Below are 22,347 nucleotides of genomic sequence, written 5' to 3'. Positions count from 1 at the left end.
TCCACTGCATTTCTTTCATGTTCCAAATGTTTCACACAAGAACACTGGTTCCTCTCTGGCTGTGGAACATCCTTTCTCTTGAGCCCAGAATGACAAACCCACTTGTTTTTAATTTTAGGCCATCCTTCCTCCATCCAGCTCAAACATTGAAGACAAACCTTCAATGTTTTAGCTTTCAAGTTCTTTATCAAACATTGTTGGCACTGTTATCAGTCGTGTTATTTGACTTTTTTCTTCTTCTCGTATGTTTACCTTTTTCTACGTGTAGATTGTAGTCAAGAAATGTCGGGTCTTGATGGACGTGAATAAAAAGCAGGAAGATGGAGGTGAAAAGAAAGGAGACATGACCCTGAGCTTCCTGATTGTATGTTGATGTGTGCATGTATTCACATCTGCATTAACAGTCACATCTCCAGCTACGAGCAGATCATTTAGCATCTAATGTCATGGTCAGACTGACATGAGCATGGACAAATTCTTTTGAATTGAGAGGCGGAGCCCGCGTGGGGGCACCGCAGCCCATCAGGCAATGTACCCCGTTGGTCAGTCAAATACAATACACGTGTACCACATAGATTATAAATACTACTATGTGCTGTTTACCTCCGATGTCTGGATGGAAATCAGAAAGTCTACACAATCCGGTCTGTGTGAACAGCCTTTCCATGCTTTTTCCTGAATCTTAATTTTTTGGATAGTATTAGACAGCAGCTTAAGTTAAGGAAGATCACCAGAATAAGTTTCATGCCCATACTTTAATACTTTAAAACCAACAGATTCCTCTCAGTGAACCCTGGATGTATTATACTGTCGATACTAAAACAATAGGATCGTTTATTCCATATTTTTTGCGTAGCAGCAAATCACAACATACATTATCTCAAGACTCTTTACATAGTGAGGTGGAGACGTCACAATATTACAGAGAAACACAACAGTTCACACAATGAGCAGCTCAGACACTGTGGAGAACAAACTCTCTCAACAAGAAGAAATCTCTCACAGAACCAGACTCCACTCGTGGGAGAAAGATCTGCCAGGAACCGACCAGGAACAGTTGTGTGTCTGTTGATTTTTAAGTTCTGTCAGACTGGTTCTTATCATGACAATAACACTAGTGATGCTGATGATCGTAACACATATGTTCTTGTATGACTGTGCTTAATAATTCTGATCTGAATAATAACAGAAACCTCGGAGTTGGTGAAAGAAGATGGGACAGTTTACTGAGGCAGGACACAGTTTTCAGGCCCTGCTCCTTATATGTGATGAAATTTGCCTGCAGTCATGGCCCGGGGCGATGGCTGCGACAGAGACAAAGGAAGAGGGGCTGCCACCATCATGTTTAACCACCCCTGACACATCATCACCCTTATTGTGACTCTCAATCTGAACACACACACACACACACACACACACACACACACACACACACACACACACACACACACACACACACACACACACACACAGAGCAACAGCAGTTCAGGGCAGCAGTACTGGAGCACCATCTGTCAGCCCGGTGTCAAGTGGCCCTTGTCTCCAGTGATTATGAGAGCTCCTGCTGCCTCAGGTGGTCCCGGGACCAGCTCGCCCATCGAGAGGGGCCAGGCCACGCCATATGGTCTGTGGGGCACAAGGGGGCACCCAGGGGAGGCAGCTCCCCTCCCCTGCCACCGGACGGGACAGACAGCAGCCACAGTGCCTGACTGTCTGCTGAAATGTCCCAGTCAGGCCTGAGATGATGCTGAAGGACTTGACAGACATCCTTCAGAGATCCTGAGAGCAGCTGAGAGGAGGGGAGGAGCAGGGGCGAGAGGTCACTGAGGTCAAGGCCAGCCTGTTATTACTTTTATACTGTAAACATATGACAGACCAGTGGAGATGTAGATCATATTCATGGTGCTCAGGAGATCCAAATCACTCTGATGAAGGGCAGCAATGGACAGAGGCCGCTTATCCAAAATATGGTTCTTTAAGGACATTTGACTGAAATAGAAAAAAGGTAAAGAAGTTTAAAAGACCACGGTGTGTTTTCCCCATTTACAACAAATCATTTATATTGTTGCTGACACCTTCCCTCATCTGAGTGGAGCATTACATGCACTTGTGGAGATTTCAATATCATCACTTCCAACTGTATATGGGAGAACAGCTGTATAGTCATGTGTGCTTCAATCGCTTTGAATGAATTTGTATTCATGAAAATGAAATAATCTTTGTCTTCTTTGAAATTACAGTTTCACAAATACACAAATTTACAGATGTTTGATTTTTACATGCAGACATGCATAGCAAAGTTTTTGGATGAAACGCAGGGCTCAGCCGGACCGACGTTCAAGACTTCATTGGAATCACTGACTGCAATCACACAATCTCAACTTGACACAAATGTGTGTGTTGATAAAACTGACTGAACTGTGCATCGTGGGACTTTAAAGGCCCATTTCGTGACCTGGGGTCCAGGTGTATGGCTTCTAATCTAATCTAATCTCATGTATTCCCTTTGTCTGGAAGGTGCTGAATCCAAAATTGAGGACGCCACCACATTAACTGTGTTGCACTATCCAGTTTAAGATAACTTTCCTCTGCTGTTGTTTTTAATATCAGTCATTTAAAAGCAACACGACATTACCAGAGTACAACATTCTTGTCCCTGTGAACTTCACACAGAACTGTGTTGGACCGTTGAAAACAGAGACAATGAAACAGAGCGTTGTGTCGAGGTCAGTGTCACGGATGTGTGAGACCTGGAGTCCGTTTTCTTTGTAACCAGAATCTTTACAGATCCAGGGCACAGGACACAGAACCGACAGCCAGAGGAGCGTGAGGAAATATTCACAGATTTTAATGTCTATTGCACGTGTGTTGGTTTAAAATCGCTTACTGCACCTTTAATTCATTTTTTCCTCAAATAGCAAATTTAGTATTGTCTCAAATGTTGTATATAATTTTAAAATCCTGCGTGATAAGCTCATACAGTGTATGTCAAATATGTGTTTTTGAGTGATTGGTCTCTTACAAATTATTAGCAAAAAAAAATACTAATCATTTATTAATTAATTTTACAAATATGACAGTATTATAAATAATGTGGGGACATAGTCCATAATGCAGGACTGTAAAGGTACAATATTATCTGTCCCAAAGCATGAAGTAATCATAGTGTAGAGTTTGTGTTAAAGTCAATAGACTTATCTTTTACAGAACGTTTCAGAACACCATTAGTCTGTTACAGAAAAATAGATGTGAGACGCCAAAACATTTCACCCATTTGTAATAGTTCACCAACATTAACGTGCCGTTATAACATTTCTCGTTCTTCTTGTTTCAGACTTTCAACCAGATGTTGGGAACTGGCTGCAGAGATTTGTTCCCGTTCACCTGTCCACAGGTGAGCTCCGACACCGGGGACAGAGTGTGCGGGCTGAGGTGCAGGGTTCTGCTTCTGTTGTCAACTGACAGTCAGGGCTCACCCGGAACCGACAGCTGGCGGGCCGCGAGGAAACAGTCGCTGAATTTTGGAGAAGGTGCAGTGGATTAAAATCGTGTACTGCCCCTTTAAGGTCGGAGGGAACGTGTGTGCTACACTATGGAGGACGTGAACAGTGATCTGAAGGTTTTCCTACAACATATGCACAATGAAAACATTGACAAATATTACTTATGCATTAGATAATAAAACAGAGATATGATTGGATAACACAAACAGAAGAATCATACCTTTGGCCAAATACAGGATCATATCTATAATGGAAACAGAACACACTTTTCGAAAAGTCTCTTATATATATGTATAATACCACTTCAACTAATGGAATTAATGACATCAATGACATATTGGCAATACAGTAAAGGAAATGCTATCTAATACACTGTAAAAAATGAAACAACTTAACAGAAGAAGAAGATGATGATGATGATGATGATGATGATGATGATGATGATGATTGTGTGTGATTACGCAGCTTCAGGGTCAGAGCAGCAGATATTAACTCACCTTCATCCTCTGGTGTGACACACACACACACACACACACAGATGCAGAACATTTCTATTCTGGATTTAGATACATTGGATTTTATTTGAAATAATAATAATTTACAGAGATTTTTTTATACAGACATGTTTAAAAAGAAGATCCATTTGACAAATGAACATTGTGGATATAATGTACTATTTCAAGTTTTAAATATGTTTACTGTGATGCAGCCCACAGAAAGCCAACAGATGAGAGACCAACCATCTCTCTCTCTCTCTCTCTCTCTCTCTCTCTCTCTCTCTCTCTCTCTCTCTCTCTCTCTCTTTGGCAATTCTGCCAAACCCTGTATTATTATTTTTATTTTCTGCAATATTACTGTAAATATGGTATATTAACAAATATGGAAAAGGTCACAGTTACAAGCATGGCGTTGGACTGTGTCAGGACGTCTCCCACATGACCCCGACCTTTGCCCTCTGACCTCCTGCCTCCTCCTGCACACACTGAAGAAAGTTGCACTGGGAGAGAAATATATCCTCTTGTATGAACAGATATTGAGTTGCATGATTTATGCAAGAGGTCGCTCGTCATGAATGTGAGGTGCATGGTTCTGCTGATGTGATCCAGACATCATATATTCACTGAGGGTGTTCTTACATGGGTTCTTACTGTAGCTCAAGGTTTCTTCATCACTTTATATTTCAACATTCAATATTTCAGCCTATTTTTATGTGGCTCTGAACGTGGGCTGATAGGTGACTGTGTGTGTGTGTGTGTGAGGTAGGTTAGTGACACAAGAGGGCGTGTTGGTGTGTGTGACTGGCCCTGCGGGTCCTGGCCTGTCACGGCTCTGATTTAAGGCTCCGAGCCTCCCACCACCACCACCACCACCACCCGCGCGTCCTGTCCACGTCCTGCCGATCGTTTCCGTTACAGGTCCGAGGATCACACGGTGCTTCTCTGCAGCCTGGATCTTTATCTCAAACTTCTCTTTTAATGTAATGTCTCACGGCTTTAACTGTGGACTGGTGATGGAGTCGAATATAAAACCAACCAGCAGTGTATGTCCCAGAATCTGTCCTCTATGGCTTGTGTGTCGAATTAAAAGAGGTGTGTGTGTGTGTGTGTGTGTGTGTGTGTGTGTGGACCATGTAAACAATATCCCACTCAGGACCAACAGCACATTAAATAAATGGAGAAAAAATTAACACGACACAAAAGAGCAAAGCAAGGCTGCAAAACAAATAATATACAATAATAAGCGTGTGTGTGCGCGTGTGTGTGTCTGTGCGCGTGTGCGCGTGCAGGCTGGTCAGGGTCTGCAGAGCCAATCAGCTGCTCATGCAGATGACGTGCTGATGTCCTACGTCAGCCCGCCGCCTGTCAGGAGCAGAGCTCCACACACACCGGCAACAAACACACACACACACACACACGCGCGCACACACTCCCTCTCCGAGCCGGACAGCACAGCCCCTGGCCCGGCAGCCCGGCAGCGGAGGACACATCCAGGCTTCCAGGCGCCCCCGCAGCCCAGCCCGCCGTGACAGTGGACCTAACGTCGCCTTACTTCGTGGACATGGGAGACATGGGGGATCCGCCGAAAAGTAAGACCCTGGTCCGGCGTGGGACTGGACCCATCACAAGTTGAGAGCTGACAGCGCGGCTCCTCTCGGCCTGTGACGAGTCACGGCATGGTGTCATGAAATACTGAATTATAGGGACGTTTCAAGACAGCGGACGAGATAGAAAAAACAACAAAAATATTCTTATTAGATTATAATAATAATAACAATTATTATGAATAATATTACTACGAATTATTCTTATTTTGAGCCATTCGCTGCCCGGTTGGAGTTGTTCGATCATAATTCCGTGCTGAGCCGCGTGTCATGTGTCCCGCGCCTTCTCTTCTTCCAGAGAAGCGGCTGGTGTCTCTGTGCGTGGGCTGCGGGAACCAGATCCACGACCAGTACATCCTGCGGGTCTCCCCGGACCTGGAGTGGCACGCCGCCTGCCTCAAATGCGCCGAGTGCAACCAGTACCTGGACGAGTCGTGCACGTGCTTCGTCCGGGACGGGAAGACTTACTGTAAACGGGACTACGTCAGGTAGGACGGCCGGTGGCGGGACGGGAGCTGGAGCTGCACGGACACTGGATCATATCCACATTTACTATTTGAAATATGTGACAGGAGCCTGTTCTCTGTGGGTCATCGTCCACCGCCTCATGCGACGTTCAGTCTGACATCGAGAGTCTGATGTTCCCGTCAGACGCAACTATTTATGAATGATCCCGGTGTGGGACAGGCTGCGCGTGCAGAGAAATCATAACAGATATTTGTTTCTGTCATATGGCCTGAAAATGACTCGCTGGTTCCACAGCTCGAGCTTCATGTGGTCCGAAAGAAATTCATTCAAACTGTGGATGAAAAATGAACGACTCAAGTTCACTTCAGCTTGTTTCATCAACTGTCACATCCTGAACAATATGTCCCGCTGATTCAAGGACACTATTATTGTTATTATTATTATTAGTGAAATTATTTTAGATTTACTTTTCTAAATGGAAATATTGTCCTATATTTTTTTAAATAAATAATGAATATAATTATTTCATTGCTTTCCAAAAATGCCAACATTCTCATATTATTATTATTATTAGCATCACCATCATCTTTTTTATTATTATTAGCATTATTATTATTAGCATCATCATCATCTTTGTTGTCATTATTATTATTATTAGCATCATCATCATCATCTTTATTAGCATTATTATTATTATTATTATTATTATTTTGAAGCCAAATTATCGATCGAGTTATTTCTGTTGTGCTATAAATTCAAAATGAGATTAGTTTTGTTCTGAGCTGCCGGCAGTGGAACTGATCAGACCGTGTGTGTGTGTGTGTGTGTGTGTGTGTGTGTCCCGCAGGTTATACGGGATTAAATGCGCTAAATGCAATATCGGCTTCAGTAAGAACGACTTCGTGATGCGGGCCCGCTCCAAGGTCTACCACATCGAGTGTTTCCGCTGCGTGGCCTGCAGCCGGCAGCTCATCCCGGGGGACGAGTTCGCTCTGCGGGAGGACGGGCTCTTCTGCCGGGCGGACCACGACGTGGTGGAGAGGGCGAGCCTGGGCCCCGGGGACCCGCTGAGTCCGCTGCACCCCGCCCGACCGCTGCAGATGGCAGGTAACGTCCCGGGGAGAGGGAGGTCCCGTGGGCAGACGCACTGTCGCCGGCCCTGACGCGTCTCTGTCTCTGAGGCCTTTTTGTGTCTCTGGATTTCGGCCTGGTGCTTTTCAATAACCGGATTATCAGAGCTGACTCTCTCTGCGCCCCAGTCGAGTTGTGTCCTGGATGGACTCGGTGATGTCTGTTGGACTTCCTCCGCGCCCTGCCGCACATTCTGGAGCTGTGTTCCGTCTTACGCGTTCACGTCCTGCCTGCAGACCGCTGTCTGCCCCGGGCAGCCTCGGGAGATTAGATAGACAGAAATACACCGAGTTATCACTGGAGGCTGCGGGTCCGGGAGAGAGATGCTGTGCAGGGCTCTGCGAGTCTGCGACGGGACGGAGCTCTCCCTGTGGCACAGTCGCCCTGATGCCGCTGATAGAGGGCTGTGACCTCGGATCGGTCCGTCGGAGCTGCTCTGCTCTCCCGCATGTAAACCGAATCCAGCAAAGCCTGGAGCTCCTCAGAGACATCACATAGTTGATGGTACTGAGAGGCATTTACCGCCTGCTGGTTCGAACAGAGCATTTATTGTTGTGATGGATGTGTGTGATCTTCAGGGTGCTGTGGCGTCAGCAGCGTTGTCTTTCTTATTATTACCCAGCCACAATGATTTGTATTAGGCGCACCACTAAAACAGATCCATCATCCAGGAGTTGCGCATCGTGCGTTGCGGGAACATACAGACTTGTGAAACTCAGACACCTGCGGGTTTTTGTTTTTATTTTCCTACAGATGATTTAATATGTCTTCATCTTTGTCCGCTGCTCACACATTAACTGATTCCGCCTTCCCCGGGTCCTCTTCCCCGTGCTTTCTCCACAGCAGAACCAATCTCGGCCCGGCAGCCCGCGCTGCGGCCGCACGTCCACAAACAGCCGGAGAAGACCACCCGCGTCCGGACGGTGCTGAACGAGAAGCAGCTGCACACGCTGCGGACCTGCTACAACGCCAACCCGAGGCCCGACGCCCTCATGAAGGAGCAGCTGGTGGAGATGACCGGCCTCAGCCCGCGCGTCATCCGGGTCTGGTTCCAGAACAAGCGCTGCAAGGACAAGAAGAGGAGCATCCTGATGAAGCAGCTGCAGCAGCAGCAGCCGAACGACAAGACGGTGAGAGGAGAGAAAAACAACACTGACCCGTTTCTAACTTGAGAGGTTCGACCGGGGAAGAACAATGCGCTCAGAACCTCAGAACCAAGGTCCGGACCACGCGGGCCCACGAGGGCAGAGACAGCCAGTCACCTGATCACCTGCTTACTGATGTTCATGTTTGTTTGCATATGTATCGATCGTTGTGCTGATTACACACACACACACACACACACACACGCACACACGGATGCTGACCGTGACGCGTCCTCTTGCAGAACATCCAGGGGATGACGGGCACCCCGATGGTGGCAGCCAGTCCGGAGCGGCACGACGGCGGCCTCCAGGCCAACCCGGTGGAGGTGCAGAGCTACCAGCCTCCCTGGAAGGTCCTCAGTGACTTCGCCCTGCAGAGCGACATCGACCAGCCGGCCTTCCAACAGCTGGTTCGTCCCGTTCTGTTTTGTTCTCTATAAGCCATTTCAGTGTTCATTTATCTCATCCATCGAAATGTTCAATTTTGATTCTGAACATTGGACATGCAGCGAAAAAAACCCGAAATGAACATTTTTTGTGGAAAATGTATTTTAAATCCCAATCTGATCCCGCAAAAATGAGCTCTGTGTGTGTGTCCTCCTCTGTCCCGTGCTGTGGCTCAAATTGTCGTGACGAAAATTCCACATTGAAACCAATATTTACTAAATGCAACATATTCAGCAAAGTGTCAGACAGAGCTCGTGCGTCGGCGGCACGACGTCACGTCCATTCAATAACGTGATTAAACAAATGAAAACACAACGAATAAGTAGATACATTTTCTTTTGTTCAACGGAGATTGTTCATTAGAACAAATGGCTTATTGAGCGGCCTTCACAGTCAGACTGCTGACGTCGGTCCTCCCTCCTGCTTCACTGGAGCCGGAGGAGCCGGAGGAGCCGGAGGAGCTGAGGCCTGTTCCCGGCGCGGGACACGGGCCCAGTCTGGAGAGGTCTCTCTGACTCTCCTGGACCGATTGGTTCTGGAGTGACGCGTCACAGAGAGCGGACACACACACACACACACACACACACACACACACGCCACGGCCCTTCAACACATTATTAAGGGATTATGAACATTAATGACGAGAACTGGAGCGTGACCCAGTTCATCCGGAGTCAAAATAAACCAGGGTGGAGATCTCGGCTGTAGATAGAAATAGAAAATAAATACAAACAAACCCCAGAATATTTCCATACATATTCAGAACATATGGATGTAATTTATTTATTCGTGTAAACATCACGTGTAGTCAGATTAGTATTTTATGCATTTGAATGTTTTTTTGTTTTTTTTACAACGCAATTCGTTCCCCTCATTCACTGCACAAGAGACTTTCATCGTCAGTAAAATATATGTATGTGTTTTTTTTCTTATCTACAAACTCGATAAGCATTCAGGGTGATCCGAAGTTAATCTACATTTAATATCAGTGGCTCTTGGTGGTTGACTGTGACGGATCACTGCGGCTCTGCAGGTTGACGTGTCCACACAGTGAGGCAGTGAGTGACCATGGGTGCGTGCGTCCGTACCGCGCTCTTGTGTGCCAAGCGTCTCCGTCCCACCTCCTCGCTCTGTAGCGCACGGTGCAGTGCGGCGTCCGCGCGTGTCCCTGACCGCTGCTCCATGTGTCCCGCAGGTCAGCTTTTCGGAGGGAGGACCGGGCTCGAACTCGACGGGCAGCGAGGTAGCATCCATGTCGTCTCAGCTTCCAGACACGCCGAACAGCATGGTGTCCAGCCCCATCGAGGCCTGAGCAGACTCCTCGCGGACGGACTGGACGGAACACACAGCCACTGCTCAGCCCACCCCCCCGACTGCACCTAGCAACCCCCTGGTTGTATTTTGACACTGTGAAGACAATCATGGGATTTTACCATAGCCACCCATAATGTCCTGAGTGGGCATTCGTCCGGACATCAGAGTGTCCATCCGCGCGTCATCATGGCCGGTGCTGCCCGCTCTCACGCCTGGTTACAGTTGCCAAAACGAGAAGACATGAACAGAACTCCGCCGATAAATGGGACCTCTAAGTATAGCAGAGACATCTATACTTGCAAAATGCTGTGCGCTACTTTGAATAGAAAACAATAACTGGTGATTTCTTTTTTTTTTTTAATTCATAAACGCACTTCATCGTATACCAGACCGCTCGGAGGGGAACAGCACTGCGTTTCTTCATTTAACTACACCATTTCCAACATGACCCAAGTACTAAAGCATTTGCAACAAGGTATACCTCTATTTTACCACAAGCTTCGTGGGACATTTGTGTGAGTTAGTGTGTCCGAGAATTTTTTTTTCTTTCCCAAAGATATGTAAATTAATATTAAGTTAAAAAAAAAAATACGGTTAGCTCTGGAAGAAAATGTTTCGTTTGTTCCCGTGCAACAAAAAATTATTTATTATTTATTGTTGAAAAAATTGCCACCTTTTGTGTAACTTTCTTAACTGAAGTAAAAAAACAAACAAAAAGAAACAACGCATGGAGTTTGGTCTGTGGGTTTTTTGTCAGAGTTTAATGTTTCATGTTTTTAGTCATTTGCATAATATCGGACAGTGAGGCGTCTGGTTTTGTTTTATTCAGCGTGAGGTCCAGTAGATGGATGGACGCAGAGGCCACCGGGTGTCATGTTGGTGCAGAGTTGTGTCAGTTTCACAACCGTCACTGCAAAACAAGAATCCTAAAAGAAAAGCTTACGAAATCTGAATGGTTTTTAAATACCAAATATCAATATGTGAATTCAATAACCATCATCTGTCTCCACATCAGCTCTGGAGACAAGTGCAGTCTGACCCGAATGACCAGATTTTCATGGTCCTGTGACTTTTTGCCAGAAAGCTGTTGTCTTCACCCATTATTATAATAATCATTATGATGCTGCTGCTGCTGCTGCTGATGATGACACATTAATGAATTAAGAATTTTCAGAAGCGCACTTCAATGATGAGACTGTTCAAATTTGGGTCCATGGACTCTCAGTGTAATTTTCAACACCGCATTACAAAAGAAAGAGCCACAGCCCTTTTCTCTTTTGAATTTGTGTTTTTCAAATTTGATTGTTGTGTGATTTGTATTTTAAATATATGAGCAAGGATTTCTGTCAGAACTAAAGAGATTGTGAAGTCTGCTGGTGTGAGATTGAAGATTTGAAGGAGTCCAGCCCACCTCTAGACGCCTGGAGGTTGTTTTGTAGTTCAGACCCTGGACACTCTCCTCTCCACAATTTTGAGATTGTTCACTGAAATGTGGAAAAAAGTGAAGTTCCACAGAGACTGATACGAGTGGATGACTGTGTCAGTGCATCACTGTTAATACGGCTCAACAGATTCCGCAGTGTGTCCTGTCCAGTCAGCTCTTTGTGCATCTGCGTCTGCCGCATCCACATTGCTTTGCTGGAATTGGAATTTATAGTCAAGGTTTACTAAATGTCTTAGTCTGCATTGACTTATGAATTGCTTTATTTTATCAAAACAATCTTTTAAATATTGTCTCTGAGATTATTGTCCCTCAGCAGGGGCCACTTAAAATCTCACACACATTAAAAAAACCAAATATTACAATAATACTTGCAGCTCTGCTGGAATAGATATAACACACTGTGAATCATTTTAACTCCCTCATTTTACACATTATCACAGATTTTCTTGGACAGATGGATACCTGAAAATATGTTTTAATCTAGCCAACAAAACTGACCGAGGCTTTCTCCTGGTGTTCAATCCTCTTCAATTCTAATATTGTCATTGTGCATCTGTTACAATGTCATGACCGAACGTGAGTTTCCCCTCGTCTGCTTGTGTCCAGAGAGAAATACACTGCAGGTGTTGTAGTAGGATATAACAGGAGACAGAAAGTACTGAACTCTGAGCCAGCAGAACATGAATACTGTACTTAACATGTTCATTTGGTTTCCCTAAAAAAATCCACATATCCAGAAAGAGCATATAACTGTGAAACAAGATTTATTATGTCATTCATAGCTGGAATGTACACACGCTTTAGTTGTCCAGTTCACATTCCATGTAGGCTTCAACAAAACCAAGTGAAAATATGTCATAGGTTGGAATTAAGATTGAGTCAACCCCTAAAAATACCCTCAAACAACATAAAGGCTGCTTTGGCCTTGGCATGAATGAATTATAGATAAAATGATATTAAGAGTAATCTCAGGTTTGTTTCCAACAATGAAGGCGAACGGAATGTCATCTTGGAATTTAGTGTGTGGCCATGAAGAGGGGTACTCTGTGATAGCACCATTTGTACCGACTGTAACCTTGGCGTGATTTGCACTGCAGCTAATGACTGAAATTAGCATTGGTGTAAGTCACACCAGCAGCTGGATTCAATGGAAAGTCTTCGGTCTTTTGGCTTGGTTATAATCATGAAGTAAATAATGACTGAACACTGGAGTGAATAATGTTTGTCTTTGTTTAGATTGGGCCTCACGTTCACTATGCAGTTCTAAATTCTGAAGCTTGATTTAGGGCACAAAGGAATTGAGCCTGCGACAGTGCAACCTAAACAGGAAGAGGATAGAACTTTTGTTTTCCAGTAGTGCGGTTGGTGGAATAACTGGAGTAACTGCATAAGGAAAAAACACCCAATTGTCAGAGGTGGCAAAGAGGGCAAGACGGGGAGTGATAGAAACCAAGGTGAAACAAGAGTGAACCTCGGACAGGCATTCACTGGATGGAGTGAACCCTGGTCGGACCTGGACAGATTCCAGCTCTGGACTGATTTTATGGATTCTTTTATGGTCCACCATCCCACCAATGCATTGGGCCCAACAGGATTTGTTCCCGTAGTCCCTATGGCCGGTCTGACTAAGGGGAGAGGTCAGGCAACTTGGCTTCAGTGGGCCTTATTTCGACTAGATCAGTGAGTACCAACACCGATGTACTTACTGGCTGTTATCCTCTGAGTGACAGAACTGAGATCAGGGATTTATAGTTCAAGTTGATATTTCCATGATTGTTTCTTGCTTTGGACAGTAGTCAGGGTTGTAGTGGTAACCATGGTGATAAAACTATCACTAAAAAATAGGATTCCATATCAATTTGTTAAAAGAAGGTGGTGGCCTTTCTAAAGCATTGGTGACTTCTTTGAGACAGCAGTACCAACAGAAACACTGGAGGAAGTTTTATATTGTCACGTTAAATTTGTACTCAGAGCCTTGGGCAATCTTATAACTCTGTGGCCTGCCTGAATTAATGCTGTGTCCAATTTCAGTCAGGACCGCTTCAGTCAAAATTCATTCATTTCAATAATCACAATTTGTTTTATTTGGCCCTCCCTGCCCTTCCACTTGCATATGCGAAAAGCCTGAGATAGGGAGAGCACAGCTCCCTACCCTTCCACGAGCCTTCATGGAATGAGGCATGGAGAGCTATTGTATAAGACCCCCCAAATTACTATGCCAGGAAAAACCTCTGTGGTCATCATGCACCATCTGAATGTGCCTGCACGAGCAGCAGCAATTAGACTACAATAACATGGAATAAGGCCAATTAAACCTACACCAATAGCTATTCATGGTAACAGCTGAAAATTAAAAGAGAAACCTTGAGCAGTTTTGCCACAATATAATGTAAGAGACAGCAGTTTCACAGAGGACTGATAGCTTGAGGCCTCTAGGATGGACTGCGGTAATGATGCTTGTTAGAGCCTTTACCTGCTCAGGGGGCGCTGTTTGGCAGCGGTAGCTTAGTTCTCTTTTACTTTCTCAAAAGGCGGGCTTGTCTCGGGCACACTGACAGCTGCTAGGATTTGTTTTCTCAGATTTGGAGAGATTGCAACAGCAGGAGAAAGATTTTTTTCTATTGCCTTCTCCGCGGGATTGTGATGACCTCGAAGCTGCTTCAGTGTGGGATCGGCAACGGTAGTGTCGACCTGGAGGCTGTGGAGAAAGACCAGGGCGCTGTCGAAGAAGACTCCAACGGGACTTGTTGCTGGACAAAGCTGACATGTAGGGGATCCTTGGCTACCTTGGACATCCTTGATCCTACGCAAGCTGTTTGGACAGTGGAGCAGTGTCTGGACCAGTAGCAGCGGCAATAAGAGTTAAGGAGATCGGACGAGAGCTGTCGCGGGTGGATCGGCTCTCTCCTCGTTAATGGATTCCTCTGTTTCAGTTCGCTGACGCTGGTAATCCAAAATGCAGTCAATGTGCCAAGGATCCTAATTTAGGACGGGGGTCGACATGCAGGCAGCAGGGTAAGTTGAAACGAGAACACAAACAGCTTGATCATTCTCTTGTGGGATAACTAGCAGTGAGAGCAGGACGAGTAGGCAGGCTAAAGCAGCTTGAATAGAACGCGCAATATGAGCTTTGCCAATTGAATGCAAAGAAGAGGATCAGCTGAGCAGTCAGCTGATGTCAGCTGGCATCGAGATCTCCACTGTCAGCTGATGTACTGGATCATGGCTAAGCTTGACTTTGTGGCCTGCCTGAACTAACGCTGTGCTTAATATGTTGAACATCATTGTACACTGGACTCGCTGCATTATGGACGTGTCCAAATCCACTTTTGCTAGTTCAACAGCAGAAAACAACTCCTGTGCCAGGTGCATGGTTCAAAGGTGTGCTTGTACCTGGATCACAATTATGATTCCAGTGGTGGATTTGCCAGCTAGTAAGACATTGTGCTTCTTTGCTAAGTGAAAGTGTATTATGGTAGACAGTCAGTGCGTGTATCATGCAGAATGTACACCTGTAAGCACCCGCTTATGTATATAATGAAAACCTAAGATTTCAGAAAAAGTTTCCTGGTCGAAAGCATGATAACTGCCTTGCCTCAAGATAGCAGTGCCAACAATGCGGCAGACCTCACCTCATTGTGAGACCAACACCCCCACGGGTGGTCGGATGGCCGCAGGTGCGTTTGCTATTGGATCATTGGATGGGAAAATAACAACTGTGTCAGTGTTGCACTTGGCACTGCTGGTTACTGCTTGTTCCCTAGATCACTAACTCAGAAGCAGGTGTGCATTTCAGTAACTTCATAATGATATTATGAGTGAATTAACAAAACTAATTTGTACAATCAATTTGCATTGCGATCACCTTGGAAGACAGAAAACCGTCAACTCTCTGGCATTGCTTTTTGCTACATCGAGGAAAATTCCACATTCTGCACCTTTATGTTTGACATTTCTCTGTCTTGCCGAGCAGGGGGGTGCAGTGTGGTGAGTGCCACTGGCAGTCCAGCAATGCACCGTAATTTTGTTGTCAAGAGTCACTGCATTTTGCACCTTCTGTCTGCTGCTCTTAGCCCGTTAACAGCCCGCTGAACAATGCAGTGCAGCTGTGCACCCACACAGAAACACAGAACCCGTCTTTTAATGGATGCTCTTCTGGTGTCTTTTACTTTCACTCCAAATCTAGCAACCATTTCCAAATAGCTTCCATGTTGTGGGTCTTGTCAAAAACAACTTGATTTACGAACTGGAGAATGAAGATGATCGTGGTTAGGATGAACTAATTATAACTACAGGGTGAGAACCAACAGTCTCTTTGTTTAAGTCACAGGGGTTGTTAAACCCTCCATCCACCACACTATCATTTTTCAACTTCTTGCTAATTTCCCCATTGACCCCAGCAGAGAAGAGTCATAAATCACACCACTAGAGATTGCTTGGCAGAAAAGGACTCGGCATGAAAATTCTTCAGCCGCAAAAATAAATTTAGTTTATGTTTTTGAAGATACTTTGCAGTTTGTTTTCACCTTCACTCGAACTCAGATAGAGCAGTGTGCATTACCTGGACAGTGACTTTAAAATAATGGAAAGTAACTGAAAATAATTGACTCATCTGTTGGCCAATCACATCTACGTACAGGCAGCCCGTGGGCAGAACGCACAGTGGTATTGTATCATCAGAGATCGGCATTTCATGAACAATAGCACAATATTTAATTTATTGTCAGGAAGCTCTATTGCTACAGTAGCCAACATGGTACATGGAATTTCCTGCAGCAACAAATGGCAGCTAGTGGCCATCACAAATAAATCTCTTAAGTGTTGAAAAATTGAATAATACATGTATAAAGTGTGTCTGTAAAATATGTGAGACATAAGAAGTGTCAGGTATCTAGAGCGTGCTGAGGCTCCAGAGTTACTTAGGGAAATGCAGAGATAGACTCTTTGGCCACAATGGTGCCTCTCCTCTGCTGAATGGATGGGGATCTGGGCAAGGGGAGCTAAGACCCAGGACAAAGAGTCCTGATAACATACCCTACAGGTTTGTCTGGCTCTGGGACTGAACTCAGAGCTGATGGAGAGATGGAACAAAAGCAGCACTGTACCTTGGGCCGGCTGAAGGAAACAATTGTGAGCCTCTGGATGAGACCACACCGGACTGGGACGGGGAATGAGCGAGGGAAGTAACACTCCCAGAAATCTAGCGCCTCACTCCCAAAAGCCCACCAGGTTAGAAGTGGGAAGTGTGAGACAGTGTCCAGTCACTCTTTCTAGGGAACTGAAGACAATGCTTGTGTGTAGGGATAAGATAATTCAACACATTAAAAAAGACAGCAAGATACACAGTAAATATTCAAACTATAGTGTACACTTAAAGTAAGATTGTTTTTCAGGTGAGCCTTTTCTGAGTGTTGACCCCCGTCCACAGCAGTTCATTGCTCAGGTTCTGTTTCAGTGGGGACACACTGTTCAGCACGACGTACTGACTATGGTTAGGTGCCTCATACAACCACACGTGAGGAAACAGTTCCATTTTGCACACAGGAGGCGAAGCGAACAGAATTCAGACCAGGTTTGTGTTGGTCAACACAATTCTCTTGACCTCACCTCATTCTGAGTAACACGTCCATAGGAGCTCAAATGGGCACAAGTTCATTTGGTATTTTTGCAACATGAGTACTGGACAGGAAAATGACAACTGCATCGGCTGAAACAATGCTGTTTTGTGCCATGTGGGCCCCTAAAATTAAACTTTTCATAAACCTCACATTGCACAGCTCTTTCTCAACCGAGTTCTTTGTCTTCTCTAACACTTTCCCCCGCAGTCACTGCGAGACGACAGGTCAGTTAAGCAGGACCTGATTGGTCCTCGTGTGCATTTCACGTGCTGATTGGCTCAAAAGTAGACCCTTATAGAACCAATTAGAGCTCCAAATATATGAGTAGGCCCAACTCAAACGTAATAGAATCCAATGTTCACTCACTGACTGTGTTCCATTCATGGATGTGTTGAATCTGTGATCCAACAAGAGCCATGTCTCCGTGTGCACCATAACAAAAATTATAATTCTTAATGATAATAGTAATTAAATATTTAAACATTTGCAAAGTACATGCATTTGCTACCAAATATATCTTCTCATGTTGCTCTCCAGCCTGGTATTACCAAATGGTGTTTGAATAATACACCAGTAGGCCCATCTTTAATTTGCGTGTTATGCTTTTATCACAAAACATTTTTTGGGGCTTTTCGCCTCATTTCTCCACTGACCTACTCCCAACTTTCCCCCCACCCTTACCAGAATGGCGCTAAACGATTTTCAGAATTAATTAAGATACATAGACGTGACACGCAAACTGTCCCCGAAATACATCATGTAACGCTCTCTGTGCAGTTGGACATTTTAGCTTAGCTGTGGCACTAGAAGAAATATCATCTAAAATGTGTGTGTGTGTGTGTGTGAACGGGTGAATGAGAGGCAAAATGGAATGCAGGTATCGAGTGTCTTGCCAACCTATCAGGGATATGTTTTTCTGTCTATGAAGTGTATTAAGCTATTTGACAGTTAATTAAAACTGAACAGTCTTACACTATTATTATTATTTATTATTAATTATATCCAGTGTCATTAGTCATTTTCCACGTGACTGAGGAGCAGTTCAGACGTTTATCACATTTAAAAAAGGATGAGAAGTTCAATGCGACGTGCTGTTTTGTGCTCCAGTCCAGTTCATTTCATTTTAATTTTAGAATGTGTTCATCAGTGTTACATATATTTCTGTAACTGTAACAATAGGACAGTAAAATTGCCTTTACTTCCTTAAACAGAAAAAGAGCATGGATACACACTTCTCCTCAGCATGTTAATTCAACCCGATGGGTAAATCCCACGTTGATCAGCGTGCTATGACTCAGACGGTCCAGCAATAGATGCGGATACACTGTGAATCGTCTGCATTTAACTCAGATCCTTTCACGTTTTTATTACAGTTGTATTTGGAGGTCTACATGCTCAGGCTGATAATAGATACTGTATTTCAGTCATATTCACCAGCAGTAACCAGAAGCCGCTCTTCTGTAGGGTATTAGAGCGTCATCACACAGATAGCATCTCAAAAACCAAGGCAACATAAACCCGCTGTTGTCTGCCGAGACACCAGTGTCCCAAAAACCACGGGACCAGAGGCGTCATGGCTTCTTTCTTTACACCTGCGTGCTGCATCTGAGAACAACAATATGAGTATTGATAAGAATAATAATCGTCTCTGGACAAGTCACACGATGACAAATACACCAAGACGAGATAATCCAGAAAATTGGGCACGTGGTGTTTTAATGGAAGCTTAGATTCAGTGTTTATACCAGCGACAGCTGAGCAAACTAATGGGACGTGTCCGACAACAAGACTCTCCCCGTCGCCACGACTACTGGAGGAGAACATCCTCGTGAACATCGGAACAGAGCCTTGTTTGAATTATTCTCATCTGGGGTACAAGTTATTTTACAAATATAAAAAATTGCTATTGACTAACACAGACACTGTGATGGTACAGTAGGAGCTTGAATCAGGTATCATAAGTAGTAGTATTAGTCCCAAACAAATGTACCATTCACGTCTGTTTAGTAACATTTGCTTTAAGGGAAAATGATTCAGCCTTCAAAACCAATGTTTGTGCTGTTGTAAATGAATTATTAACACATTGTGTTGTTGGTCTATTTATCAGTTTTGTGGACATAAAGAAATAAAATTAACATAAAATGACTTCACTGATATTCCAATGGAAAAAGTCAAATCTATTTGTTGGTTCATGTCTGTAGTGTGTGAGTTGGCTTCAAGAGTCAGGAGCAGCACAACAAGCAGGAACATTTGAATATAAAGGTCAAGGCAAGTCAAAATAAGTGAAGCCTTTTGAGTTGGTCTTGGTTGGATCTTCTTCAACAAAGTATCAACAAAAGATGCCAGGAGTCCGTACAGTCCGTTACAGCAGACGTGTTTCGTGAACAGCGTTGATGAAGATTCAGTTGTCTGGTTTCAGAGCTCAGAGTCGCAGCTGAAGGCCGGATCATTGGAGCTGGTTCACACGGTCGCGGTGACCGGAAGTAGAAAACAGTGGACTGATTGATAAGGTCCATATGTCTGGTGAGAACAGTAGAACTATGAAAACATCACCGCAGGTGTTGTCGGATGGAGGGAGCGCTTGGATTTGCTGTGATATTATAAAGTTATATAATTTGTACAATAATGTTTTTGTAAACTGGTAACTTAGCAGATCCTATTTCTAGGACCAATTAAAGGGTTCACATATTTTTTTTTTCTCACTAAGTGAGTTGAAAAGCTTTCACTACATGTAATTCTACTTCACCCCGAGGTCCGGGGGATGGCTGCGGCCCAGGGCAGGAAAGTCATATTAAAAAATCCTTGATGGTTATTTGAGGGAACCAGGCGGCTGAGACTTCACATTCATGCTTCTGACTCAGAGGCACATCCTCAGTATCCTACGATGCCACAGCATGGCCTCCACTGAACACACAGTGCACAGGAAACCACATGAGATGACAAAATATCAGAAACAATGTAGTAATATAATGACGTACAATTCAACAGCACAGCCTCTGTTGTTTGTTTTTCTACTAATTGATGTTACTTTTTCTGTAAATTACTGTTCCAGGATATTTTCTGGAATAAATTAATCTTCTTTTAATTGTCACTCTTCAGGCTGTAAATCGATACTGTGATTTGAAAAGTAATAATGAACACACACACACACACACACACACACACACACACACACACACACACACACACACACACACACACACACACACACACACACACACACACACACACACACACACACACACACACACACACACACACACACACACACACAATGTTGGCTCAATTTAACTCAACTTTATTTAAATGGCACCTTCCATACAATCACGCAGCATAACACAATGAAACAATGGAAGATAAAAATGAATATGAAAATCAATTGTTAAATCTCAAGACAACGGCTCTAACATTATTCCATGAATTATGGACTATAGAAAAAAACAATAGCATATTCAATATACATATATACAGTCTAAAGTAATTCAAAATGAATAATTTATTGACAGATTAACGGGTTATCCTTTGGTTCACTGTGATGCTGTGAGACTGGTCTAATAACAAAATGATAAATAATTATCAAATAATTATATTAAATCACATTGCACATGGCATCTTCATTTTAAATTCATTTATCAGTTTCTCAGTTCAATAATTAGTTTTTCCTTCATTATAGTATTCTATTGCATGGTTCATTGTGTGATATACATTCGTGTGCAAACCCTTCATCTTTCTTTATTTGTCTTTTTACATCTTGACAGGTCATATTAACGCACCTGTCACTGGCTGGTTTGACAGTATGACCTGAGAATGGTTCATTTGAATGTGAAGATGAGCACACGGAGGCCGGAGACACGTCCGAGCGCTCCTGTCATCGCGGCCTCTGACGGACTCCAGTGGATTCAGGTCCTGTGAAAATGTTCAGAGATGAATCTTAGAAATCTGAGAACAGGATGAGAGGTGGTGAAGCTGAGAGCAATCAAACTTGTATAATTGTAAATAGAGGTTTGTTTGTTTCCTCAAAAGAAAAGAAGCCTCCTATTGGCTCTCACTTTAAAAAGGTGAGTTGGTGGTGAATGTGTGTGGAACATCATTCGCCGCCCACGCGGAGCAGCTCCTCTCCTCCGGGCTGCGGGGCCGCGACAGGCCGCTCGAGCGCCGTGCATCACCGCCGCCGAAGAACATGGCGCCAGAAAAACACGCGGGTCGGCGCTCGGTGGAAGGAGCGTGGCAGCGCCGCTCGCTCTCCTCGTGGGAATGTGCAAAACAAGGCAGAGTGGCGGCGCTACAAAACAAATCAGGTACGGCTCTAAAGCACTCCAAGTGATGTGCTGTCTGCTAACCTTCGTCCTCTGCTCCTATCACAGCCTCTCTCCGGGTGAAAACGATAACGCACTTGGCTTTAAAGCACTCAGACGGGCACAACACCTGAGAGTTCTGACCTTCCCTGTTTTCACCGGCGGGATCTGCGTGCTCAGGGTCGCCACTGAAATTGGCACAACAACATTGGAAACCAAAACAAGCTTGACTGGAAAATCATTGAAAAGGCTCTTACCTGGTATGCATATCACAGCAGGGAATGATCCCCCCCCCACACCCCCTCCCTCCATCACGTTAAGAGTGAGAGGGCCGTTCTTTTCAGGCGGTATAGTTTTTTTAGTGTGCTTTTTCACCGCTAAAAAAGGAAAGGAAAAAAATGAATACATTATCAACACCAGTCGGAGTTCACACGGCGATGACACTTTGTGCTTGTTATCAGTGAGTTTCATTTTATCCCTGCAACATGTATCAAAACTCAGTCCCAGTGCAGAGTCACAAAGAACCAATCAAACACGTTTTGGAAGATCTTTAAAAACAATTGAAAAATGCGCAGTAATTTCTGTACACACACGCGTGCGAAATAGATATTATCTTGTAAGAAAGATTATGATCTATATATCTTTAAACAAGACAAAGCAGTAAACCGCACGAGTGAAACTTTTGGTATCTACAACCAAACAGTTGAGGGTGACTTTTAAAGTAGAAGTTCACCATAAAACTGATCGTGCCAGTTTCTGATTATTATAATGGGATTCTCCCCTCAGGCAAAATCTGACCCCATGTTTGGACCCAAAAACTGAAATACTGTCAAGAAGATTCCCGGTCAGAAAAAAACTGAAGTGAGGCATCAATGACAGAA

The 22,347-nt window shown here is 44.3% G+C and overlaps 1 protein-coding gene across 2 annotated transcripts; it reads left to right on the top strand.

Annotated features, from left to right (window-relative positions):
• The first annotated feature begins 5,395 nt into the window (after positions 1-5,395).
• On the top strand, positions 5,396-12,762 carry isl1a (ISL LIM homeobox 1a). 2 transcript variants are annotated; one of them, XM_035641094.2, is made up of 6 exons: positions 5,396-5,589; positions 5,903-6,092; positions 6,920-7,179; positions 8,050-8,333; positions 8,591-8,758; positions 9,991-12,762. In XM_035641094.2, the coding sequence occupies exons 1-6, from the start codon at positions 5,562-5,564 to the stop codon at positions 10,105-10,107; spliced, it is 1,047 nt and encodes a 348-aa protein (XP_035496987.1). In that variant the 5' UTR covers positions 5,396-5,561; the 3' UTR covers positions 10,108-12,762. The 2 variants fall into 2 exon arrangements, with proteins under 2 accessions (XP_035496987.1, XP_035496986.1); XM_035641093.2 differs by having other exon boundaries at positions 8,047-8,333.
• Positions 12,763-22,347: the final 9,585 nt, after the last annotated feature.

Source organism: Scophthalmus maximus, chromosome 3 (assembly GCF_022379125.1).
Source record: "Scophthalmus maximus strain ysfricsl-2021 chromosome 3, ASM2237912v1, whole genome shotgun sequence".
Classification (NCBI taxonomy): domain Eukaryota; kingdom Metazoa; phylum Chordata; class Actinopteri; order Pleuronectiformes; family Scophthalmidae; genus Scophthalmus; species Scophthalmus maximus.
Note: the sequence above shows the minus strand (reverse complement) of the source record. Positions and strands in the feature narration are given on the sequence as shown.

Excerpts from the sequence above, each read along its gene's own strand:
- isl1a (XM_035641093.2), top strand. The coding sequence starts at position 5,562 with ATGGGAGACATGGGGGATCCGCCGAAAA. Across the intron at positions 5,590-5,902 it reads CATGGGGGATCCGCCGAAAA|AGAAGCGGCTGGTGTCTCTG; the intron begins GTAAGACCCTGG and ends CTCTTCTTCCAG. Across the intron at positions 7,180-8,046 it reads CCGACCGCTGCAGATGGCAG|CAGAACCAATCTCGGCCCGG; the intron begins GTAACGTCCCGG and ends CTTTCTCCACAG.